The sequence below is a fragment of the Peromyscus leucopus genome, chromosome 3 (assembly GCF_004664715.2).
Source record: "Peromyscus leucopus breed LL Stock chromosome 3, UCI_PerLeu_2.1, whole genome shotgun sequence".
NCBI classification, from domain to species: Eukaryota; Metazoa; Chordata; class Mammalia; order Rodentia; family Cricetidae; genus Peromyscus; species Peromyscus leucopus.
In genome coordinates, this window is record NC_051065.1 from 100,196,095 (window position 1) to 100,222,893 (window position 26,799).

Below are 26,799 nucleotides of genomic sequence, written 5' to 3' on the forward strand. Positions count from 1 at the left end.
TCAGGTTTGCCGTGTCTGATGCTGCCAGCTCTCTTGCAGGATGTTCGAGCTCACCTGCACCCTGCCTCTGGAGAAGGACCTGAAGATCACACTCTATGACTACGACCTCCTCTCCAAGGACGAGAAGATCGGGGAGACAGTCATCGACCTGGAGAACAGGCTGCTGTCCAAGTTTGGAGCTCGCTGTGGGCTCCCACAGACCTACTGTGTGTAAGTGCCCAAGGCTGGCTGTGGGCTCCCACAGACCTACTGTGTGTAAGTGCCCGAGGCTGGCTGTGGGCCCCCACAGACCTACTGTGTGTAAGTGCCCGAGGCTGGCTGTGGGCCCCCACAAGCCTACTGTGTGTAAGTGCCCGAGGCTGGCTGTGGGCCCCACAAGCCTACTGTGTGTAAGTGCCCAAGGCTGGCTGTGGACCCCCACAGACCTACTGTGTGTAAGTGCCCGAGGCTGGCTGTGGGCTCCCACAGACCTACTGTGTGTAAGTGCCCAAGGCTGGCTGTGGACCCCCACAGACCTACTGTGTGTAAGTGCCCGAGGCTGGCTGTGGGTCCCCACAAGCCTACTGTGTGTAAGTGCCCGAGGCTTATTCTTACTTAGCGCTAGGTGCCAGCCCAGGTGTTCTCTCCTTGAACCCAACTGTTCCCACCCCACAGACATGGAAACAGAGGCTTGTAACTGGCAAGATTAGAACTTGAACCTGTGTATGCGGCTCTTACCATGCCACAATTCAGCCTCTGAGACAGGGTTTCAGTGTAGCCCTGGCTGTCCAGGGACACCCTCTGTAGACCAGGCTGTCCTTAGACTCAGAGATCCACCTGCCTGTGCCTCCTGAGTGCTGAGATTAAAGACGTGTGCCACTACGCCCGGGTTCAGTGTCCTGTGACACACACCAAGATCTGCAGGGGACTGGGTACCCGGAAGGAGAGAGGGAGGGATGATGGAGAGAAGGAAAGGAGAAGACACTATGAAGGAGCTTCAGCTGGGTCTGAGGGAGTTCTGTGACTGGCAGGGGCATTTGTGTGTGGCATTCGAGATCCGGTTTCATGAGCGCTCCCGTCAGTCCTTTGCTCTTTGGGCCTCTGTTTCCCCACCTGTGAGATGGGGACGCTGAGCTATCCAGAAGGGGCACACGCTGTGACGGTGAAGGGCGGGCAATGCCGTGCGGGCGTGGGGTCCACAGGCTACTGAGGGCACCCCCTCTGTGTTCTCAGAGGGTCTCATCTTCGTCTTGTTCTTGGGCTTCAGCTCTGGACCAAACCAGTGGAGAGACCAGCTCCGCCCCTCGCAGCTCCTCCAGCTCTTCTGCCAGCAGCACAGGGTCAAGGCCCCCGTGTACCGGACAGACCGAGTGACATTTCAGGATAAGGAATACACCATTGAGGAGATCGGTGAGCTGCCCTGTTGTCCCAGCCATAGCGGGCTTTTTGTCTCATCAGAAAGGCCCAGGTGGACACACACCACATCGGCAGAGTAAAGGAGTACGGGTTTGGAGGTCAGGGTGGAGCCACGTCAGATCTCGGTCCAGAACCATGGTGAAGTCGGAGGAGGAGGGTGTCTGGGTTAGCCTTGATTGTCAACTTGGCATGGCCTGGAGTAATCTGAGAGGAGCCGCGATTGAGGAATTGTCTAGATCGGGTTGAACTGTGGCCATGTCTATGAGAGATTGTCTTGGTGGATGGGGGCGGGCTCGGCCCACTGTGGGCGGCACCATCTCTAGGTAGGTGGACCTGGGCTGTGGGAAAAAGCAAGCTGAGCAGGAGCGGGTGAGTGAGCCAGTAAGCGGCGTTCCTCTGGTTTCTGCTTCGGTCCTGTGCTGAATGCCCCTCAATGATGGATTATAACCCGGAAGTATAAACCCAGTCAGCCCTTTCCTCCTCTAAGCTGCTTTGGGCCAGAGTGTTTTATCACCAGAAAAAAAGCAACCTCGCACAGAAGGCGAGATTTCAGGCAAGTGCTTTGGCAGGACTGAGGTCGAGGCAGGATCTGTCTCCTTTGGCTTTGGTGGTCAGACTTTGGTCAGAGCTTGTGGTATATGCGCCCCGGAGGAGCTCTTGCTACTGAGTTGTGCTAGCCTGCTTGTTTGGCCTCGGTGAACATTTCCAACCCCCTACACCTAAGCATCCGGGGGCAGCCAGCAGGCCTTGCCACACCGCATCCTTGCCCTTGGCTCCGCCCAGTGTGGTAGCTGAGATGCCCTGCCACATGCTCTCCATGTGTCTGAGATGCCCACACGCCCACATCGCCCACCCAGAGCAGCTCCAACTCCCTGAGGTGTTTACAGGCCCAGCTGGCCCTGCGCCTCCTGCTCGTTGCAGAGATGTTTGATGTCAGGGCTGGTGCTGAGGTTATAAAAAAGGAAATGACAGCTTTGATGCCTGGGCCCCACTCCCTCCTCCTTGCTCTGTGTTCCTGACTCTCCCAGGGCTTGAGCCAGGCTCAGCCATTAAGAATGTGCGTCTGGTTGGGGGTGGGGGGAGTCTCATTTCCTCTGGGGGCACCCGCCGCTCTGCTAGCAACTTCAGCACAGGGACTCTAGGTCATTAAATCCTGAGGTCCAGCATCTGCCTCACCTTGCAGATGAAGCCATTGAGGCCAGGGTTACTTAACGGCCTTCCCAAAGTCACCAGTCAGCTGGGTGCGGGCCACACTCTTGGCCCTGCAGCACACACCATATGACAGTGTGCTTGACTCCAAAGAACGGTAACCCAACAGCATACATGAGTGGGTGCGTGGGTGAGTGGGCGTGGGGGCGTGGGGGTGCACATGGGTTTCATCATTCCTGCACTCCTGTAGCCAAGGCCTTGGGTACAGAGATGAGCCTGGCTTCTTCCCTTCATAGCACCTGTCTCCAAGTCACCTGGCAGTGGGGAGCTGTCCCACCAGAAGCAAGAGGCAGAAGAAGCACGTGTTTACCTTTCCTAACCGAGTAGGATCCCAGCTGCCCCAACGCACAGGTGTAGGGCTTCTGCAGGGTTCATATCTGTGAAATGGGGATGACAGTGGTACTCAGCCCCTAGGGTCCTTCTGGGGATCAGATATGCTAACATTTATGTGAGCAGTGCGTGGCACATGAGTCCTCTGTAGAAGTATTAACTATGATTCCTGAGTGTAGCTACTGCCATTCATACAACTTACATGAACCAGGACATCATTCTGGCATCTGAGTGCTACCAGGTTTGTACAGGTTGTATGTACAGGTTGCTGGGGCTCAGAGTTTGGAGTACTTAAGAATAGATGGATGAGTGGGCTTTGGAAGACAAGGAAGATTGTGTGGATGGAAACTAAGAATTTTCCAGAAGAGACTTGTTAGAAAGGACAGCAACAGGGAATCTGTATTTGAAGTCTGGAGTCTGTGGACGGTAACATTTCCCTCATAGAAAGCGAGGCATAAAGACCAGCACGGTGCATCTTTGTGGGGATGGTCTGTCATGAAGAGGGATCCCTGTGACCCTCAGGAGTTCTACCCAACGTCCAGAGGAAGGGAACACTACTGTCTTGTCTCTCACATCCCCGATCACTTTTTGTTTTCCCTCTGGGGCAGAGGCTGGTAGACTCCCGAACCCCCACCTAGGCCCAGTGGAGGAGCGCTTAGCCCTGCATGTCCTTCAGCAGCAAGGCCTGGTCCCTGAGCACGTGGAGTCACGGCCTCTTTACAGCCCTCTGCAGCCCGATATTGAACAGGTAAGTCCTTGTCCCTTGAGCTGTGGAGTCCTTGGACCCTAGAGAGCTCCATCCCAAGGATGGTCACAACAGCCAAAATACGACGAGGGACTTTGAGATCTGTCACTCTCTCCGTGGCTCATTTCTTCACAGAGTCATCTCCATGGACTTTCAGGGTCTAGCCCTTACTGCCTGGGAAACAAAGCTAGAGCTTGCTTTAGGCACAGGTGGGCCTGGCCTCTGCCTTGCCTGGGCGTCTGAAGCCTTTCCATTTCAACCCTGCCTAAGGGTGTCCTCTATCTGCCGTTGTTAGTGGTTTAGTCCCAGAAGGTCATCCTGTACTGAGCTACAGCTGAGGGCTCAGACTAGATCCAGGACCTCTAGAATGGCAGAGGCCCATGGAGAGTGGTTAGGGGGGCTGGAGGTTCCCCTTCTGGAAGACAGGTGAACAAAGAGGACAAATTTAAGACTGGCAGCCAGGCTGGTTGGAGGAGCCAGGGGAAGCTCTGAGGATGTCTCTGAGGGGAGCAGGCTCTTTCCTAGGTGGGCTGGCTCCCAGCCTCCCAGAGCAGCCCAGGTTAAACTCTCTCGTCCTCCAGCCCCTTGATCCTACAGATATTACTGAACCAAGTTACTTTAATTCTTGCATTTTAAGAGAGAGAAAATTTCCTGGGCTTGCCGAGGGAACTAGGCAGGGAAAATGGCTTCTGTCACAGAGACCTGAGTCCTTATGAATACTCTGGCTCCCTGGCCCTCTGTGACATTGCACACATCATTCCCTGCACACTGGGCCACATCTGACACATCAGTGTCTCTGAGCAGCCTGTGCCTGGAGGGCTGGGATCTCTCGTCTGTGGTGGGTCCTGCATCGATCTATTTAGGGTCCCTCCTTTCCTGGGTGCTGAGCCTTTGTCCTGATTCCCAGGTGTGTACACTAGGCAGGTACAGAAACTATGGATGCAATGAGAAATGTGTGTGTGTGTGTGTGTGTGTGTGTGCGCGTGCGCGCGTGCGCATTCATGTAGAACATGAATAAACTGCTTGTGTCTTTACAGGGGAAGTTACAGATGTGGATTGACCTATTTCCAAAGGTGCTGGGCCGGCCTGGACCCCCTTTCAACATCACCCCACGGAGAGCTAGGAGGTACTAGCCTGGCCATGGGCTCTAGCTGGGCTGGAGGCAGGAGGGCCATAGCAACTGTGAACTGTGGGAGAGAAGGAAGAAGGTTGCCTGTTGGACAGGTTTGGTTGGGTTCACTGGGATCTTGGAACCCAGCTTGTTTGGGTCTGGCCAAGTGTCCAGCCAACCAGGTGGAAGGACTCCTTGGACGAGCTGACCAGTCAGGTGGGGACATCATATCCTTGCTGGAGTACCTATGCAGATACATTCTCCCTGCCCACCCACCACCACAGGTTTTTCCTGCGTTGTATTATTTGGAACACAAAAGATGTGATCTTGGATGACCTCAGCCTCACGGGGGAGAAGATGAGTGACATCTATGTGAAAGGGTAGGGTCCTGTCGTTTTCCACCTGGGCCAGCTCCAGGCACCCCCCTGCTCCCAGGGGTGGGTGGGGGTGTTCTCTGTGCAGATCTGTGGTATGGAGATGGAGAAGATGCCCATCTAAGGAAGGTCTCACAGTGGTGGTCTGCACCTTTGGGGAGTCATTTCCCTCAATTTCTTTGAGCTATAAAATGGTGAGGACCAAGGATGCTCTTGGGGGACCTGCTGAGACATTAGATGGTCCCTTTCTGTGGTATGCTGTGGGCACCACGGCGATTTCCTGGGAATTCCTTTTCCAAGTTCCTTCCCTTCCACACTCTTTACTGGTCCAAGTCAAGGTTGCCCACCTGGTTGTGGAGGTCTGTGGGAGATGTCCTGGAATTTGTGAGCTTTGGACTGATGAGGACTGTTCTCTTCCATGTGTGGCTAGCTGGATGGTGGGATTTGAAGAACACAAACAGAAGACAGATGTGCACTACCGCTCCCTTGGTGGCGAGGGCAATTTCAACTGGAGGTTTGTGTTCCCATTCGATTATCTGCCCGCCGAGCAAGTCTGTGCTGTCGCCAAGAAGGTGAGTGGCCCTTGGCCTGGGGATCAGGCTCTCGTGGCTTCACACTGCTAGGTGATTATGGCTGACACCGATGCATTCTCTCTGCTACCCCTGCAGCTCTGACCCCTATCTCTGTTACCCTCAAGGGTGTCACCACCATCTCTGTACCCCATGTCTTTTTCCTTTTCTGCGAGTATTACTGTTGCCAGTGTCTCTACCTGTCAGGATGACCCACAACCACACAACACACACCTAACACACAGTCGAGTTCAAGCCCTGCTGCCACTGCCTATCTCACTATTCCACACACACACTTAGCAGCGTGGAAGAACCTGGGGCCTGAGGCAGAAGAGTCTGGAGGCCTAGTATGGCTATCACAGGGCAGAGGGTAGAACCAGCTGTGTACTCCTCAGAGGGCAGAGCTGGCCTGCGCAGGGTGGGACGTGGGGATGGGGGGTGGCTGAGATTTTTAGCAGCTCTAAATTTAGGTCTCATCTGCAGTCTTGAATGGTCCAAGTTCAAGATGGCAGCCTCCTCCCCACACCTGACCTACCCTATGAGGTCAGCACAGCACAATGCATGGGCATAGGACCGTGTGGGTCTTCAGCCGGGATGGTTTGAGGAAGGCCCGGTGATGCGTTCAACCCCCTTCCTCCTTTGATACCAATGGCTCCTGGAGGAGCCCCCTCTCAGAGTACATGCCTGCATAGGCTTGGGTACTGTTGGTCTGATTTCTACCCAGAGGCAGCTCATTACAGCCCCAGCGACACCTGTCTCTCCAGGCCCCAGTGTGCCTTTACCTTGAAGGAAAGTCCAAATACACTGGCTTCCTGGACCTCTGAATTCTCTTCATTGACCCCCCCCCCCAAACCTTCCCAGCCCAACACACAGACTCATCTGCACCTCAGAGAAACCAGAGTGTCTTGCCAAACATTCAGAAGCCCTCCAAAAGAAAATAGGGATTTATCAGGGCTACAGGGATTCTTCAACCCAGAGACGGCAGTAGGGGCCACCGGAAAAGAAAGCCGAATTTAGCAGCAGGGTTGTGTGAAGTCCAGCAGTGGCCAGGCTCTCTAGAAGCTTTGTGCTTCAGCAGACACTGCGCCTGTCTGAGAGACTTCATCAAACACAGAAGGACCTCTCCTCTGGCTGTGGACGGGGAAGGGTGAGGCCAGGAGCAAAGCCAAAAGACCAACACTGTACACACCATCTCCAGGGCTCAGGGAGCCCTACAAGAGGGTAGGCCTGGGTGGGGAAATCAAGGCAGAGATGCACATTGGTTGCTTGAATGGGAGGGGCCACAGCCTTTTTTTTTTTTTTTTTTTTACCACATTGGGGGGATGTGGCCAGGCATGTCTGGAGCAAGGGCTTCCTGTTTCCTTCAGTGAAGTAAGAAGAGAATTTGGCACTAGGACGAGTGATTTGAGATGGATGGAAAAACGGGGAATAGCTGTAATGATGACGAGAGACATGCACCCATGCACGCCCACGTGGCCGCGTAAGGAGGGGGTGGAGGAGGGGTGGGGTGAGGGCGTGCTGGTTGGTAGCGGAGAACTGTCACCTGGCAGTTCTGAGGACCAGTGTGGCAGGTGCTGGCCACCAGCCAGGCTGGCCCTGCTCTGGCACCCATGGTGTTCTGTCTCTGTGGAAGGCCCTGGTAAGAAAGGGAAGCTGGCTGACTCACAAAGGGAGTCCAAACAGAATGGCTCATTTAGGCCACAGGGAAAGAGTGTCATTGGCCTGGTGGAAGAAGGAAGGGCCCACAAAGGGAGTGGGCTGCAGAGGAGGAAGGTGCCCAGGAGTGAGGCAACACACGCCTAGGGAGGAGGAGGAGGAGGAGGAGGAGGAGGAGGAGGAGGAGGAGGAAGAGGAGACGAGTCCCCACGCAGAGAATGGCTGGAGACAGGAGGACAGATCAAGTAGAAATGGCCAGGAGGACAGCCGGGCTAGGAGACACTTCTGGGGCTGGATCCTGAGAGGCAGGTGGAGCCTGCCCACAGTGGGGCACTGATTAGCTGGTCTGAAGACAGGATGGGCCGGGTGAGGGGTGGGGGCTGCAAAGGCTGTGAGCTCCCAGGTTCTGGCTGCAGAAGCAGCCCTCTGCCATGAGGTTTGGGGCCCCTGGCAGGCAGGCAGGCCCTCCAGGGACCCCATTAACCAGACGAGACTGTCATAAAATACAAGGTCTCCTTTCATCCCACTTTTTTGAACCACCGCCGGTTGTTCAGCCATATTCCCCACCTGGAGTCCAGCACACCCACCAGGGCCTGCCATGCAGGCAGGCCCCCACCCTGCAAATAAACAGCTAGTAAAAGGGCCCAGGCCGGGAGCATAATGAGCGCCTGGGACCTGGGGGGGCTCGTTCCCCAGGCTGAGCCCCTGACCAGCTGCTCCCACCAGGGGCTGTTTGAACCTCGGGCTCATTACTGAGCCCGTAAACCAGCCTGCTGAGGAATGGGGAGGTTGCTGGCGGCCCTGCAGGCAGCCTGGAGCTGGCTGTAAAAGCTGGCTAGAGGAAGCAGGCACCTGCAGGAGGCTGGGCCAGGCAGCCAAGCAAGGAGGCAGAGACAGAGAGGGGTGGCTGGGGCCCGCCTTGGTCTGCTTTCCTTCAATGCAGCCCAGGCTATGGCGCTGTGCGTAATGGTCACTCTTTGTGGACAGTGGCCACGGTCTTCCCTTAGGAAGCTTGGTGAGGGGTGTGTGTGTGTGTGTGTGTGTGTGTGTGTGTGTGTGTGTGTGTGTGTGATTATGAAGGCTGGGGTGTTCATGGCAGGTTTGATGGGCTCCTCAGCTACCTGTTGCTGTTGCTGTAACACTGTCCCTGATAGAAATGTCAGGGATGAAATGTTTATTTGGGCTGATGGTTTAAAGAGAGACAGTCCATCATGAAAGACATAGTGATGTGACTCCATAGTGTGGGGAATGTGCAGTGACTTCTCCACAGAACCGGAAGCAAGGAGGGGAGGCGGCTAGTACTTAGCTGTCCTCCTCATTTCCCCCTTTCTATGCATTCTGGGAACCCAGCCCCTGAGATGATGCCTCCTTTAGGGAGGATGTTTCCCCTGTTAAACCTTCCTGGAAACACCCTCACAGACACAGCTCTTTGTGTGTCTCCTAGGTTATTCCAAATACTGTCGAGTTGACACAGAAGATTAACCATCTCCATGGCATCTGGGGCCAGACACTCCTGTGGTTACCTGGGCCATCCTGATCTAATTCCCCAGCTTGTACCAGGAGATGTGGGGCCAGGTCTCAGGTTGGCCCACAGGATGTTTCTTATACATGCTACCTGCTCAGGTTGTTCCACAGTGAACAGAGAAGCCCAGTGACAGTCCTCCAGGTGGAGAATGCCTAGACCCATTGGCCAACTCACTCCCACATCTCTCAGATGCCTGGTTCTGGAAGGAACTGACCTGTGGGCTATGGGAGAGAGGTTACAAGGCCAAGTGTCCTCTTCTAGCAGGAAGGGGAAACTTCTTGGTGGGCCCTGGAGGTGGGGATGAGCTAGAGGAGTAGGAAGGAGGATCTGGAGACCTGCCTCAGTGCCAGCTACTTACAGCAGTGTGCCTTGCTTCCTCTCAACAACAGCTTGGGGTACACTCTGATGCTCTCTGGCAGCCCACATGTCCCAGAGACCACATATGCAAAGCCCCGTTTAGGGCTGAGAGCAGGACCCTGGAACCTGACTGCCTGGGTTTGAATCCCAGCTTGCCACTCCCTATTTTATGTCCTTGGACACTCTATGTGCTTTGGGTTTCTCAGCTGAAAGTTTGCATCTCCTTCCTAGGTTGTTGGAAGACAGTTTAGGACCCAGCCTAGGGAATGGTGCCACCCACAATAAGCCAGATCCTTCCTATATCAATGAACAATTAAGACAGTTCCCCACAGACATACCCACAGGCCGACATCATCTAGACAGTTCCTCAACTGAGACTCTTATTTCAGGTGATTCTAAGCTGTGGCAAGTTGACATTAAAAACCAGCTGTCACACCTCTGACCACGGTCAGGCCCTTCCTAGTCTTCCTGCTAGGACCTGGCTTGGACATGACCCTCAGGGATACACTGCTCCAGCCTGTACCCTGTAGCCTCCCAGGCTAGCAGGGCTTCCCTGTTTGAGGCTGTGGACAAACTTTTCTAACCTTGCTTCCTTAATCCTACTCTGGGCCAGGATGCCTTCTGGAGACTTGACAAGACAGAGAGCAAGATCCCAGCACGCGTGGTCTTCCAGATTTGGGACAACGACAAGTTCTCTTTTGATGACTTTCTGGGTAAGTCTCATTTCTATCCTTCTGAGCTTCCCTCAAGAAGTTCAGGGTCAGCGAGTCTCCAGCTTATGTGCAGAGTGTAACACGGAACACTGTCAGATCAGGGTGGCTTTGGAGTGGGTCCTTAGCAGAGGTGATCCTTGAGCTGTGTTAGATGGTGGGACTCATGAGGAAGAGCAGGGGCATGGGCAGAAGCCAGTGCAGGGGTACGCTGGTCATCACAGGTGGCCTCACTTCTGACAGGGAGGCCACGGGTCATGCCAGTTTAGCAGTACAGAGGCCAGAAATGTGAGGACCAGGTCACTGCTTATCTTTGTGCCTCAGAGACTGTCCTAATGAACAGGGCTGTGGTTGGGCAGCCTGAGAAGCCAAGCTGAGGCATGGGAAGCTGGGCTGAAGGGTAGGCATGAAGACAAGGTGGACAGTATGGGGCCAGCAGGGGATGCTGGGAGAGAAACAGGTTAGTAACAGCCCTACCAAAGTGGGAAAATGATGAAACGTGGTCTGTCCATACCTGTGTATTGTTCATAAACACAAAGAAAAGAGGTACTGCTCCCGACTCCATTTGGGGGACCTTGAAAACATGGTAAGTGGCAGAGGAAGAGACAAGTACTACATAATTCCACATCTAGCCCACACCCGACAGATCTGAAGAGGGGAAGAAGGCCAGGGAGGCGATTCTGTCAGCAAAGTGTTTGGTGTGCAAGCCTGAGGACTTGGCTTCCAGCCCAAAACGTATGTGTTTTTGGTTTTTTTTAAAGCCAGATGTGGCGGCACTTACTTGTGATCTCAGAGCTGGGGAGGCAGAGATAGGCAGATTCTTGATACTCATTAGGGACTCAATGTAGTCTACTTGGCCAGCTCCAGGCCAGTGAAGGACCTTGTCTCAGAAAACAACATGGACAGCTCCTGAGGAACAACATCTGAGGTTGATTTCTGGCCTTTAAAGGCACAGGTACATGTACACATGTACAAATGCACGTCTGTACAAACATGAACACACACACACACACACACACACACACACACACACACACACATCCAAAGCAGGGAAGAGTAGACTAATGGGAAGCATGGGGAGCCAGTGTCTGATAGACAAAAAGACAGGTTTCTTTCTAGGTGCTGGAAATATTTGGAATTAGGTGGAGGTCTATGGTAGCACAACTCCTGACCGTAAATTTGAACATGCTCAGAGTGGTGGATTTTTTAGAAATTCAAGATTTGCTTTTATTTTATACAAATGAGTATTCGTTCTGCAATCATGTATGTGTACCATGTCCATTACCAGTGCCCACAGAGGCCAGAAGGGGGCATCAGATCCTGTTGTGGGAATTTGCTCCACCAATGACCTTGGGGTATCTGGCCTATTAGAGGCGTTTTTTTTTTCTGGGTACATGACTGCTTAAAACTGAGGAGGGGGTGCAGACCATCCCACAGCAAGATCCCCTGTAAATGGAGTTACAGATGGCTGTGATCCATCATATGGGAGCTGGGTATCAAACCTGGGTCCTCTGCAAGGGCAGCAAGTGCTTTTAACTGCTGGGCATCTCCAGCCCCTAGAGTGGTGTATTTCGTGTTATGTGAATTTTATCACTATTTGAAACAAATAGTAAAATCATAACAAAGGCAGCCTGGGAGGTCAGGAGCCCTGGTTTCAAGTTCTTCCCTGTCCTCTGGCAGCAAGAGGGCTCTGGACAGGTCACCGATGCCCTCCTGGGTGCCCCTTGTCTACAGAAGTCAGAGAGGAATGTGTTTTTGCATATCTCTAGGTCCTGATGGGCATGCCTGCCTGCCTGTGTGCTGGTCTTCCTGCCCCCCCCCGTCACTCCAGGGCCAGCTGTGGCACGTGGGATGGGGATACTTTGGGGAGTTCATTGTAATAGTGGGGTATACAAATGATAGCTCTAAGTTTGAATTTGTTATTTTATCTGTTCTCTACAGGATTCTTATAGAAAAATAGAACTAAACAATGTATTTTTTCCCTACTTCATCATCCAGAGATAGCCTGGCATATATGAATATAAATGAACACTTCTGCATCATATCCACATTTTATACATATACACATGTATGATGTGTATACTTGAATACCTCCTGTGTGTGTGAATGGGCTTGTCCTCTCCTGACCGTAGTAGGTGTCTATCTACATGGACACCTGCATTACCACACAAATGTCTGCCTGGCATTCCATCAGGCAGATGTACCCTGTTTTGATTGGCTGTATCTCTTGGTGGATGTTGGCCATCTTCAGGTTCTCCAGTGTGAGTGGTCCCATCCCCAGTAGCCATCTTTGAACTCATTGTTCACAGTTTCTCACACCAGGCAGAAGATCTCTCAAGTCTTTGCACGTTTTCACAGATCTGAAGCACTTTGTTCAGCTGCTGCTCAGGAAGGTTTCACCTGTGCTCTGTATGAACTAGGGCACCACTGCGCCTAAACACTGGCTTTTGCTATTATTTCTTTAGAAATAATTCCTAAGCCGGGCGGTGGTGGCACACGCCTTTAATCCAGCACTCGGAGGCAGAGCCAGCGGATCTCTGTGAGTTCGAGGCCAGCCTGGGCTACCAAGTGAGTTCCAGAAAGCGCAAAGCTACGCAGAGAAACCCTGTCTCGAAAAACCAAAAAAAAAAAAAAAAAAAAAAAAATTCCTAACGTGCTATTTTATTTCTCATTTGTATTTGTTGTTTGTGAGGTAGAACTTTAAAATATATCTATTGTTATACTATTGGTGATTCTTTTTCATGGTTTTGGCATGTTCATTTTTTAATTATTCGTCTTCAGAGATTTTTATATATTAAGGATACATTACAAATCATTTCTACCATTTTTTTTTTTTTTTTGGTTTTTCGAGACAGGCTTTCTCTGCATAGCTTTGTGCCTTTCCTGGAGCTCACTTGGTAGCCCAGGCTGGCCTCGAACTCACAGAGATCCGCCTGGCTCTGCCTCCCAAGTGCTGGGATTAAAGGCATGCGCCACCACCGCCCGGCTTCTACCATTTTTATTTTCAAAAATATTTATTTAATTCTTAATATGTGTCTCTGTGTGTGTTTCTACACATGAATGCAGATGCCCGTGGCATTTAGAGGCACGTGCTTCTGCTGGAACTGGAACTACAGGTGGTTGTGAGCTGTCCAGCATGGAAGCTGGGAGGGTCCTATACATGTTCTTACCCACTGAGCCATCTCCCCAGACCCTGCCTTTAAATTTTGTATAAAATCTTTTTTAAAAAACAGATATTTTGGCATCAGTCTATCCTTTATTAACAAGGCTTTGGAAAGTTTATTTCAAAAGAAAATTTCATTTTTACTGAGAAAATAAACAACATTCAAAATGGTAAACAGGTTTTTTAAAATGAAACTTAAGCCATTAACAAACACTGCCTTTGGGTACCTCAGATTTCTCTTCTCCACCCTAGACTGCATTTTCTAATCACATATTTTATGTCTTAAAAGAGAAACAGAGAACTTGGCCCATGTATTGCCATCAGAAGTCTGTAGGCATCATGGGAGGAAGATGATTCATGTCCACCAACAGATGACTGGAAAAATAAAATGTATCATCTCCCTACGGCAATATGATTCAACTGTAAAAGACATATTGACATACAGGGATATGGACAGACTGAAAACATTTTGCTCAATGAAATAAATCAGACACCTAAGGGCAGATGTAAATCACTTCTATAACATGTAAGAACAGAAAGGCACAATAATCGTCTAGGTAACAGAAAGAACGTGAGAAGATTAAGACACACTGGAGGAAATCACAGAGAGAGAAGGCCTTGCACGCGAGACAAGACGACGTAGTACTTATCTGAGAACATGCGTCGACAGAACAGAGCTCACGTGCTCGTTTGAAGGAGATATGGAGAACTCTTCTGGAAAATACTCAGAGGTCGCAGTGTGAACAGAGCTCTTGACTTGTGCTAGAGCATCGCACGCTATCTAATTGCCACCGGATATATGATAATCTATGAGGTGGATGAGAGCACGTGGTCAGAAAGTCCACTGCCTCCATGTGAGGGGCTAACATGGATCGTTTTGTACATGCAGAAAGCAGAGATGAAGGCGACTTTGTGCATCTCCCGGATTCTCCACCACCTCATACAGAGAAACAATGAGACCGTCAGTCTCTAAGGCCCACTGCGAGATGAATGATCACTGGTCTGCTAGTTCGACTTTCCCATCCTTAGCCGAGCAAAAATAGGAACTCCTGGGTCCAGGAGAGATCGTTTGACTCAAAAGCAACAGCAGAGAGGAGGACATTTGGCCTCTTCTTCTGGCCTCCTGCACACAATGAGCATAGGCATTAGAGTCAACACACACACAACATACACACACACACACACCACAACACACACACACACACCGCTCCGATCTCAGAGATCTATAAATCACCAGAGTAAACTATAGGAGTGATGCTAAGAACCATGCAGCGAGCGCAGATACACTGACTGATCTTTTGGAGCTCCGGTCACGCGTGCGAAAGAGAGGAGGTGCTGCGTCTGCTGAAGATATAAAACTCTGAAGAGATATAGTTAATAATGACAGCGGAGTGATGAGTGATATGGTGAGCAATTCTAAGGTCAGTGCGATACTCTCGTTCATCTCTATGTGCTATATACAAAATCATGAGTCTGTTTATGATAATATAAGAGAGCGAGACAAGCTGAGGCCGAGACCAATCAAAGCGACAGCGGATCAGATCAATTACACCGGAAAAGAGGATAATGTGAGGTAGTAGCATCTCCAGTGATATACAAGAGTGACAAAAGGAAGTCATATATGACTCATTTATATAAACTGGTTCTGCGCAATAGTTGTCGCGCCTATATATGGCTCTTCTCAATGAGACAATATGAGTGCTGCACAGAGGCAGGAAGCTCGCTGTAGAAGAGTGAAACGCGAGAGGGTGTTAGAGTGAGTTATCTGTGGAGAGACTCTGCTTACTATACTCTGCGACCCTCACAAACTAAGTCATCAGAGTAGGTGCTGAGAGCGAGGCAGGCCACTGACCTCTCCGACCTTTATATGACCATCATACAGTGAGCTGGACGTGGTAAGTGTCATATGTCTCTCAGGGACACACTTTCATATGTCTCATATATACGTGAATTATGTGGAGCACTCACATACTTCTCAACTTAGAGGTCAGCACCTCCTGCAATTACGATGAGGCATTTACACATAGATCGAGAGTCTCTATAGCGAGAGACTATGAGGACACAATAGTTGTCTACAAGACCAGTACCCATCCAGAGAACAATCTCCATTCTCTCCACAAACACTCCCGCTTGTTCGTGCTCATCACAAGCTACCTGCATCTTCTACCAAGCTCACCTTAGTGCAGCATCCTCGCGTTTTAGAGCATCTTGCGTGTATCTTCACCCTATCACAAACAATGCACATCTTACTCTTTGAGTGAAGTTACTTCTATAAATAATCCCTCAGCTCACGCTCAGAAATTGCGCTCTCTATCATCTCAGCACCAAATAACCATAATGTCCGAGTCAGGCGGAGAAAGAATGGTTTATCTGCTTGGTTTACTGGTTAAGATCCATCATCAAGGGAAGCCTAAAGACCTATGAAGATATACATATGGCTGATCGACCGAGCCTGGATGAGTCCTGCGGACGACTGAGCTCGTGCGAAGATGCTCTATTGGATGAGAATACGTAGAACATCAATTGACCTTGGTGACCATCTATACAAGTATTGCTTCGATTCAGCTCGTGCTTATCCATGCAATATTCCTATTTATCTATTCTTTTACTCATTTTTCTATCTTCTCTCTATCACTATATCTGTTGCACATTTTCTAATATATATATATCATATTACATCTCATCCTAACATATGACTTCTGATATCTTTCATTTCCTTAATCAAATACATACACTTAATTGCTCAACATATATCCAAAATCACGTGCTCTACAACATGTACTTCCTCTTTATATCACCATCATGCATCCTATATTATACTCCTTCCTTCATTATCAAACATCTACACCATATACTGCTGTCACTAACGTGCTCACCTTGCGACGCGTACAGTGTTGCCTGAACTTACTTAGCACTCACTGCTACTCTCTCTCTCTCTTCTATCGCTTTTCCTATCTTATATAGAGCTCGACTATCTTCGCAGTGTCTTCTTGGAGGTATGTTTACGTGTGACAACTAGTGTATCTGACGAAACCTATAAATCCTGCGATAATATAACGTCCAACAGTTGTGTGTAAAGCCACCACAGGGAGAGAGACTGGAAAGCGCTGCCTCCACACTTTGACTTAGAGAGAGGTACACGCGAATGCTATGGAAAAAGTCCTTCTCCGAAAAGTTGACAAAATAGAGAATAATATTCGACAAGAGACTGGCTCTCTCTCCTGCAGTGCTGGGATAAGTAAGCTGCATTCCTAAGTATGCGACCTCAAAGACACACCATAAACAGAAACCTCTTAGACAGTCTCATGTCCTGTAGAGCTCAGTCTCATCAGCCACGGAACCAACCTCTACTACTACTCCAGAAATGTCAAACCTGACACAAACAAAGTAGATACGACACAAGCGAACAAAACAAACACAACATCAATCCTATTAACAAGAAAAGACTATAGCAGGCATCGAGAGAGGCATATGTTTATCCTGAAAAATCAGAAGATATGGCATAATTTTTTCATAGTCAATACTATTGGTCCCATCTTCCCCACAGGAATTGATACCTATATGTGCTTTGGAGTTACAAGATTCGTTCTATGGAGATAGAAATCAACTAAATCTCTATATGAACACTATGCGCGCGGACAGCACAGCGAGCGCAATCAGCTATACTACGGATTCAATCAGCTCGAGCGATTGTAGCAGCTTTGTCTTTCATTTATGATACTTATATATGTTGGAACAGTCTAAGTCATCGATCGAGCAAAGTCAAGCGTCATCAGGGTATTATTAGGGAGCTGGAGGATAGATATATATCAGGTGTATTGACGTGATTCTTAGAGCATCTGAGTGTAGTTATATAAGATAATCATTGTCTGATAAGACAATAGATTAAAAATGCAGTGCTGCAAGTAGTAGTTGTAATGAGTGAACAAACAGTTGTGGTTGCCACTAAACTTTACACTTAAGAATGTAGTGAGCGAGATCAATAAAGTGTATGTTCATGTATGCTTTGAAAGAAAACAAGAAGTAGAAAAATATCTGCTAAGTATTAATTTCCTCCCTGTCTCTGTCTCTGTGTGTGTGTGGTGGTGTGTGTGGTGGATGTGTTGTGTGTGTTGTGAGAGGCCCATGGGTATGTGAAGGTGTGCGTGTGCTACAGTTAGTGAGTGTGTCATACTGTCAGCAATATGTAAACCAACGATCCTAATTCCATCAGAAGTTAGCATGGTAAACAGTACCTGGATGGAGTAGTATTTATACACGAGTAATACACATGTGCCCTCTAGTAATGTCCTGAATCTATTCTGTCTATGTAGAATCTCTCAATGTAAATAATCATGGTCAATATGTAGAAATTTGTATATATATATATATTAGATATACGCATCTCGATTATACTATCTGCAGTGAGATATATTTAATAGAAATGTTTATGCAACTATATATGAGAGGCTGCAAGACGAAGCTGTACAGCTTAAAGTCGAGAATCTCTTATATAAAAAATTAAAGTGTTAAGCTCGTGACACAATGAAGACCTGCTCTCTGCCCAAGATTGGGATAACCTCAGATGATTCAGAGGCTCACGACGCTCGCGAGTGTGTTCAAAGCCCCCAGACGTGAAACTAACGAAAGCCAAGTAGATGTCTCGCCAGTCACCTACTCAAACTTTAAGAGGCTCTCTTCCTTCTCACAGAAGAACGACCAGAGCTCCCTGCGTGCACCCGAGACTCTCCAAGAGAAGGAAAGATCCTAGAACACGAAAGCCCCCTCTGTGGAAGGGAAGAAGGATGCTTTAGTCGCAACAGTTGGTTTTCCTTGCGCTCATCCCATCCATAGGACGGCCTGATAAGTGCCTCTTGGACCGAGTCTGGATGACGTGTGGGCCTTCCACCCTGAATGCGTTTGTGATCCCTTTTGTTGAGTCGCAGAGTAGATGACAACTTGTAACAAAGGGAGCCGAATCACTCCTTTGGCACTCTGACGACGACGGTTCCTTGCCGTTCAATTGAGAAGCAGAAAATAGCTGAAAGCAAAAGGCGTGTGTTTGGCGTGCGATCCATTTTAGTACCTGCTCAGTTTCTCTCGGCGACCAGTCTGGGCTATCGCAGGCAACCTCGTGGTACTAGGTAGCTACTCCGTCAGTAGCAAGACAACACGCGAGGGAAGACCGTCTCCGGCACATACTGTTCCGCCCATCTGGCTCTCTGTGTGAGTCCTATGGTGTCAATGGCGATCTAGTGTCTTGGACTTTGTGATGAGGTGATGTAGAACAAACTCGACAGATGACCAAGAGATTATGGCAAGTTGGGCGGGAGGGAGGTAAGGCTATAAGGTCATTCATCTGGTTATCTATGAGTCCTCAGATTTCGGTACGTCAGTCTGTCCTAGACGCGAATTTGTCTCTCAAAGTAAAGACATAGATTCCTGCTCGAATGAGTAATATCTCGCTACATTCATTAAACGACGTGAGCGCCTATATGGAGAACAAAGTCACCAGGTAGAACTGCCACGCTGTCTGCTAGCCTTTTCCCTATTCAAAAGAAGCCCAGTGAGTGTGTTGGGGGGAATTTCGACATGCGAATTTACTCCTGCGCGATCGCTCTGCTCCTGCGATGTCGTGAGTCTCTGAGCCGGAATCTAGCTCGGCGTCCCTAAGTCTCTCTTGACTAGAACGGACCCAAAGGCGAGCATCTCAGCTCTGAGCCCTCCCTCTCTCAATCAAGTCCCCCCTACTCGACTTAATCTATGCTATATATACTATAGTCTTTCTATGGCTCTTCCTACCTCTTAGCCTGCCTATCCTACACGCCTATCTCTCTCTGTCTTCAGGAGCTCCTGTTGGTTAGTGCTTCTGTATCACTGAATGTGCCATTCTGTCTCATAAAATAGGCTCTTCAGCTTATAGAGATGTGTCCCTCCCTCTCTCCGTTAGGGATGTGCGAAGAACATACATTGCAACATCTAGCCTGCTGTGCTAGTGGCGAACGGGACCGCAACATCAAGAGAGAGGAGTTCCAGTCATAGCGAGCAGCCAGGTGAGGAGTATTAGGCTTCGTCTGAGCAGTGGTGGCAGTCAGAGCAGAGAGAAAGGCAATCCTGGATCTGTAGAGGAAATCCTGGCAAACAGAAAGCGCTAGGCATAGTAGACACAAGTCCTCTCCTGGAGTCCAGAGAGCTCACCGAGTCGTATCACAGGAGGAGACGAGAGCAAATCTACATCGGTATTCGACATTCTAGAGAGAGTAGTTGGCCAGGGTCCCTCAAGTGGGCACCTGTTGAAGAAATATATGGTAGAATGCCTGTGGTACATCTCTAGTGAGCCAAATATATCCTTGATATATCAATAATGACATTAAGAACACATCGCCAGAGGATAAGCTTCTTAGGCAGTGAACTGCAGCTAGAGATTGCGTATGAGCTCCACTATCCATCGGACATACATGAGACAGTACAAGCATATTATATACGACACCTGCTGGGGAGAGAGAGCATGTATGATCTTAGTAACTTATGTACTTTGACTCACTAGGGTATACCATAAGTGTATATACATTGTGTAAGAAACATGAAGACATTGATTAACTTATTAATCAAAATAAAGTTATTGTTAACAAAATCGTAACAAAGCGATCCCAAGGAGACAACTATTCACACTATGGTAAATTTCTCTCGGAGAGAACATTATCTTAGCAATGTTAATCGCGCTCTTGGGAGCTATGCTCTCAGAGGACGCTTATTAGGCAAGGTAAGGAAATATGAGTTTGTTGTCACGTGATGTGTGGTCATAAAGCCAATTAGTGTAGCAACATCGACTAACGCCTATGAGGAATTGTGATTAGCAGAGTGCTATCCCAATGACCATAATACCATTGGACGTTCGACGTTGACATACCCGACTACGTGTATGACTGCCCGCCATCTCATATAAACTGAGAGATAGGAATAAGCCTGAGTATGAACTAAAGAAAAATATTATGGTCTTCATCGGGTAGTGAGTGTGTTGGGCTGTTTGGTACACTTATAAAACAGAAGAGAATAAATAGGCCTTGAAATGATGTACAAGTTTATGTGGTATTTCTCTTCAACAATCTGCACAAAAAACATAAAGTCATGAGGGCAGAGAATCATAAGGAGACTAAGTGAACTAAAATAGATCATCTAGTTCATGGTCAAACCAACCCAAGTAGTAGAGAAGCAGTTTGCGCACTATCCATTAGCGAAATCTCAGCTAGACTCTTTAGATAGAATATCATGAGGTTTAATTCAAATTAATATAGAGAAATGTTCTGGCGATAGGCGCGAGCAGAGTGATATATATAGATGCTAACGCGCAGCTGCGGGTGACACAGCAAAGTGAGGACCTGATGTGTGCTCTCCCCAGCGACTGTGCCAATGCCTCTTATGACCGAAGATCTACCCTAATGAGGAGTATGAAGAACTTCGTTCAAGAGCGCAAAACTCAGAGGTAGGGTGGTACTATCGTACGCTGGAAAGCTGACACCCAAGTATGGTCCTCCTCATGCCCTCTCTAGATCTACAGAACACAACACAACAACAACCACAGCGATCTACACCACATCACACCCAGCACCACCACGGCGACGACATGTGAATCACGGGTTTCCAGCACAATTACACACATACTTATCACTAGCCGTTAACGTGCATGAGCGCATCCCTCTACTCGATTTGGATCGTGTAGACTGTTACTGCCTCTTACATACGAGCAGCGTCTTTCATTTCAACAGCACTAAATGTATCTTCCTTTTGTATCAAAATCAACATCCAAAACTAAATTATCGAGTGAGATCAGAGAATGCCAAAGTAACACAAAGGTTAAAATGATAAAAGAGAGATTGCACGTGTGCTCTTGTTGCAATTGATGCTTTCTTGTCTGGACCACATGACACTGGCTCGCCCACGCAGCGAGTATCTAGTTTGTGAGTAAGTGCTGATGGTGAATCTGATGTCTCTCAGATCTTGTGCTATCTAGCGTCATATATACTCTCTTCATCCACAATTAGTCTGAATATGTACACTCTGTTTGTGATAAAGAGCTATCATCACCCACATGCTCTCTCTAAAATACAGATTACCAGTGCTATCGATAGTCCCATCTCTCATGACGTGTTTCCACCTATTTCTTTACACCATGCAACAAATTCAGCTTGGAGGAGGGAAGGTTGTATTGGATATCCTTAGGTATATGTCATAGTCCGACTTACTGAAGAGAGCAACCTTGCTATAGTGGCTAGTTACTAGTATCTTATATAGGAGTTCAAAGAGATAACCATGGGCGCCTATGCGAACTGAAGTGGAGGCCATGGAGGAGTGCTGCTTACTGGCTTGCCTCTCTTGACTTGCTCAGCTACCTTTTCTTATACAGCCCAGGACCACCTGCCCCAGGGACAGCATCACTCATGGCAATTGACAATTAAGAAAATACCACAGACACGCCCAAAGGCCAATGTTTTCTAGACAATTCCTCAGTTGATTCCATTTTGTGTGAAGTAGGCAACTGACGCTAACTATGATGTACTTATTTTATTTGATGTGTCTGTGTTTTGTGCCTGATGTATGTATGTGTACCATGGGTGTACAGGGTCCAGTAGGTGTCAGAAGAGGGTATGGTGTTTGTGAATCACCATCTCTCTGAGCTGGAAATTGAACCAGGTTCCTCTGCTTGCGCAGTAAGCACTGCTGAACGATGACCCTAGCCCTACAACCTTGTATTTTTAAAAATAAAAATAACAGTGTAGTCCTTCTGTTTGTTGTGGGCTGGCTCTGCACTGCCCAGAGGTGCCAAATAAGGTTCCATTGACGGTCCACAGGGCAAGCTGGAAATGACCTTGGAGATCGTTGCAGAGAGTGAACACGAGAACGGCCTGCTGGCCAGGGTCGGGATGAACCCAACATGAATCCGAAGCTTAGAGGATCCAAGGTCAGTCACTTGCCCCAGGAAGCAGGCCAGTGCCATCTAGGAAGCACCGGGTACATAGCTTTACTGTGGTTTAGAGAGAAGCAGGTCATGGACACAGCCCTAGCAAACACTGGCTCTTCAACTAATTCATGAAGCAGGTCCAAAGCCAGGCAGAAGGGGCAGCCTGTTGTCCTGGTAGTTGAAAGGCTGAGGCAGGAAAGATAGTGGGTTCCAGGGCAACCTGGGCTACATAGCAAGACACTGTCTCAAAATCCAAAACACAAAAACAAACAAAGCAAAACAAACAAACAAACAAACAAAAACAGGCCCCCAAAGAAGCTGTTCCCGTAGGTTTTGTGTCAAGCATACTATATTAGGGTCCAGTGTCCTGGAATCTGCCCTGCTGGGTAGTTACCTCCATTTTCATAGATGAGACTCAGCTCACAAAGTTAAATGAGGTCATTCCAGCTTAAAAAAAAAATGGGAAAGGGGCAGCTGAAATCCTCCAGCCTCCTGGGCAGCTGCTGACGACGCTGTTGGGACTCAGTTCTGTGTTCGACACCACCCACCACGGGTCTTTTTGAAAGGGAGTATCGGTGCTGTCCCCATGCTGCGGGGTTAGAGAGCAGGGGAGAGGCACCCTTTACCCAGGGTGCTGGGGTCGATGGACAAAGGAGGAAGTCCCAAGACCCAGGGCTGGCCAGCTGATGTTACAAAGGCCAAGAGTGAGACACAAAGCTCTCTGGGTTCTTTGAGCTGTTTTACTGATCGAGGGGTGGGGTTTGTAGCTCTTGTTGGGAGCGAGTGAGTGCAATGGGCTTTTCTGGCTTCTTCATCCTCCCAATGTCCAGCCCGGCCATGTCTGCAGAGGCAGCCAGCCTGGCTTCTCTGGGGGCCAGTGTACCCTCACTCACCAAACAGGGCATCCTGGAAGCTCAGCCCCACTTCCGATCATGCGATCTGTGGCTGAGTACGGGTTCAGAAGGGAAGAGGGGTCCACAGGCAAGGGGTCCTGAAGATGGGGCTCGGCAGCACCGAGAACACAGGTGTCACAGGCAAGCATCACCTCAGCAGAGGCTCTGGAGGAGGTGGCAGAGGGCATGGAGGCAGGGTGCGCCTCTCCCATAGCCAGGCTATTTTGACCCAGTGTCCCAGCTAGAGCAGGGTCTGAAGGAGAGAGTCCTGCAGAAGAACTCTGCTGACCCCTGGGATCTCACCTCCAGGCGCCCTGACACCTCTTTCCTGTGGTTCACCTCTCCGTACAAGACCATGAAGTTCATCTTGTGGAGACGCTTCCGGTGTGCCATCATCCTCTTCATCATCCTCTTTATCCTCCTGCTCTTCCTGGGCATCTTTGTCTACGCCTTCCCGGTGAGCAGGCCTGATGTGGAGATGCTGCCCGGGGGGGAGTCCCTTGTTTTCCATGTGTTCCCAGAGTCTGGTGGCAACCAGTGACCTGCTCCAATGAGGAGACAGAACCCCAGGTCTCGGTTCCCTAACTGGTAGGAGAGAGAGAGACAAAAGATGTCCCTGGGGAATCCTTACTCATTGAGAAAATGCCTAAGAATGACTATCAAGGGACAGGCAGACGGGGAGGGGGTGTATGACTTCCTGGAGACGTGAATAAGTGGCTAGCCTGGTGAGCCAGTGAGTTGATTGCAGTTACTCCAGGGTGTGAGAGTCAGAGGCAGTTGCACCATGAAAAGCCCACCCCTGCATTCCTGGAGCTACCTGCATGCATGACTTGCACAGGAAGCTCCACTGGTTGGAGAGTCTCTTCTTCGAGCACTTGCAAATGCAAAATGTGTATAGTCACTCGAGAAGCTTGGAGACCTTAGAGTGTAGGAATGGGGAGGCTTGGCTGCAAAATACATCTGATATAAGGTGATGTCAGAGCCTAACTTCCAACTCCTCGAGAATGCTTGCTCGTCACAGCCTCTCATTGCTGATCCAAAAAGCTCTTAGCCATCACTCGAAGAACCTTTACATTATAATGTATTTAACAAAGGGTGGTGAGCCAGGAGAAATTACTGATATACGGACTACAACAGAGGCTTGTGCGCATATGTGGTGGCAGGGAGCCTGTTGAAGGATGGGCTGGAGCTGAGCTCCAAAAATGGAGCCACTGTGCGGGATCCGACTCTGGAGAGCGTTCACAAAGAAGCGAGTTATACAACTCAGGCGTGTTCGCGAGGTGAAATATCCCCTTGATATCATTTCGAGAGCTCACATGAGGAGGACGGCGCACTAACATCTATAGGTCCTGGTAGTGTACACTCTTACCTACGCAAGGGCGTGTGCCTTGAGAGATGGAACACAGATCTCTAAGAGCCGCACGTAACATATGGGCAATGGTGACTCGCGTCTGGGGGCGAATACCGTCCGCTTCTCAACTCGCGTCGTTTTTAAGGGTAGTTTGCAAGATTACAGAAGGGATGGTGCTAGTCCTCTCAACCAGGGATAACGCGATTTGGCAGGTCTCAAAGGAGGGTGTAAGTGATAGCATGCGAAACATTCTGCAGTACGTCTGACCTCAAGTGATGGGATGAGATGAGCTCACAGTGTCCGTCTATCACGTACGGCTACCTGAGTCCTCGATTGCGAGAGGGTCTCCGCAGCTTGGCTCACGTGTACGACTGTCCCTGTATGGCCGTGAGATCCATGCTCTCCTCTTCGGCTGGTCGTAAGTGCGTGGGTAAAGCTCTGTCCTCTGCTTCCTGCTAGTCCGTATGGTCCTCTCTGGGAGACCCGGTCACTGCGACAGAGGCGTCCTCTAGCGTTGAATTACTACCCACAAGCTGGATTCTGGCTGAGGTCCTGGGTGGGTCCGGCATGTGCGAGGTGCTAATAATCTCGCATGAATATATGCCGATATGAGGAGCATAACGTGATTTAAGGATATATCAAGATGCTCCAGTTTACAACAGTTCCCACATTACCTTTCAGTGCGCTCGCGACAAAGATATACCGTCTGCTCTGCAGGTGCGGCGTGGCGACACTGAGCACTGTTCCTTCAAATGGCCCACGTCATGGTGCAACTCTGGATCGGGCGTTTGAACACAACCAAACTATAGCCGAGCTTTGACCTGTGAGGATCTGTGTGCTGGAGCCAGCGTTGCGCCAGTCTGAATCAGGCACATAGATATTGTTCTTTCAGAAACCTCAAGGAGGACTCAGAAATTAAAGAGGGGCAGATATATTCGAGACATGGGTCTTTTTCAGAGAGATATCGTAGTCACCCTCGCGATATTAACTGGTGTATATGGCTCGGCGAGCGTGCAAAGACAACAGTGTGCTGACATCGTGTTGTGTGTTTTTGGTTCTTGTAGAGTATCTACTCAGGAGAATGGCCTATATGCAAGAATCACAGAGAAAAGATTTCATACAAAATATTCTTCTGTGATAGAGACGCGATATGAGTAGAATATTCAGTATATGGTGGCTCTTGCTTGTAATACGTGATTTTGTTCGTTCCGGGTGTGAATGAGGGGAAATGGACTTACTAGCAAAACAACTGGACAGAAGCAGAGAGAATGCTAGTGTATGCAGACGGATCAGAGTATTGCCAATATTACTATGGTATCTAAAATAGTGGAGTCGAGACAGTCTCTATGCTCTCGTTATGTCGCCTGATGTATATCCGCCGGTACGAGAGTAGTAGGTAAGAGAACCAAGCACGTGCGTCATTTGGCATCCGGGGGCTCATAAGGCGTGAGCTAATCGTCGTGCTCCATGCTAGTGCTCATCCTCAGGACCCAGTCCAGCGTTTGGGCGATTCCGCGGTTACTAACTAGGCAGGTATATGCTCGTTCCGGAACTTCTGGTCGTCAGTATAGCAACGTGGTCTACAGTATATCTCTGCCGCTGCCTATGAGACACACCCAGACTCGGATGCTAGTGCGAGGCCTAACTTCTTGCTTGAAGTCACTCAATCGGCAGAAAGAGTAAGATTCCACACACGTAATTGGTGAAAGAGTAAGACCATTCAGGGTATCTAGGTGTTCTTTGCATACCTCTGTGAATCTATGCAGTAGTTTCACGCTTTGGTTAACTAGAGACACAAGGCTTTACCCAAAGTCTACAAGTCAGGGCAGCCATCTGGTGGACCACTCGTCGCTTCCCTGCTGAAGCCTAATTGAAAGGGAGGATCGAGAGAGACTCGCGAGTGAGCAAGAATCCAAGTTATTATAAATAGCAAGGACGACACAGGATGCAAGATGCGTAGTATTGTTTTTTGATTTTCGAAAGTCTAGATTCTTCAGGACCCGAGTTAGTGCTAAGCTCTGCTAAGTTAAGGTCTGTAAGAGACATGTACAACACGGATATCATGATTGGTATCCTATGTCGTATAGGGATGTCCTAGATTTGCTATGCAGCCATATTCCTACTGCCCTAATTTATAACACCATTGAGTGACTAGTATAGTGCGCAGAACTTGGCAACGCTGGCACCAGCTGAGTGCCAGACCCTGCCATGCAGCGACCCTGAAAGTGTGTGGAGTTTCGAGCTCAGGGTTTAAAACATTTACACCAGTATTATCCAGAGTGAAATTGGCGATGGCACAAAGTTTACTTTTTATCTCAATGGTCGGCTGGATGAGATTTTTAAAGCAATGTGGTTGCGAGTGCGCAGCCTAGGAGACCTATCCCATGCTAGCACTGTCGTGAGGTATTACTTTATACTAATATAGTAATTGCACTGCCTGCGTCTTTATGAAACTATGGAGCTGATTAACTGA

At 49.1% G+C, this 26,799-nt stretch overlaps 1 protein-coding gene across 14 annotated transcripts in view; it reads left to right on the forward strand.

Moving 5' to 3' along the window:
* Dysf (dysferlin) overlaps nucleotides 1-26,799 on the forward strand; it is a 242,916-nt gene that overhangs the window by 183,757 nt on the left and 32,360 nt on the right. For all 14 annotated transcript variants that reach the window (XM_037203840.1, XM_037203838.1, XM_037203844.1 and 11 more), the window contains 7 exons: nucleotides 40-210; nucleotides 1,247-1,389; nucleotides 3,543-3,682; nucleotides 4,717-4,805; nucleotides 5,075-5,170; nucleotides 5,595-5,736; nucleotides 9,885-9,984. In XM_037203840.1, coding sequence (XP_037059735.1) covers nucleotides 40-210; nucleotides 1,247-1,389; nucleotides 3,543-3,682; nucleotides 4,717-4,805; nucleotides 5,075-5,170; nucleotides 5,595-5,736; nucleotides 9,885-9,984 — 881 coding nt within the window. The remainder of the gene's footprint in view (nucleotides 1-39; nucleotides 211-1,246; nucleotides 1,390-3,542; nucleotides 3,683-4,716; nucleotides 4,806-5,074; nucleotides 5,171-5,594; nucleotides 5,737-9,884; nucleotides 9,985-26,799) is intronic.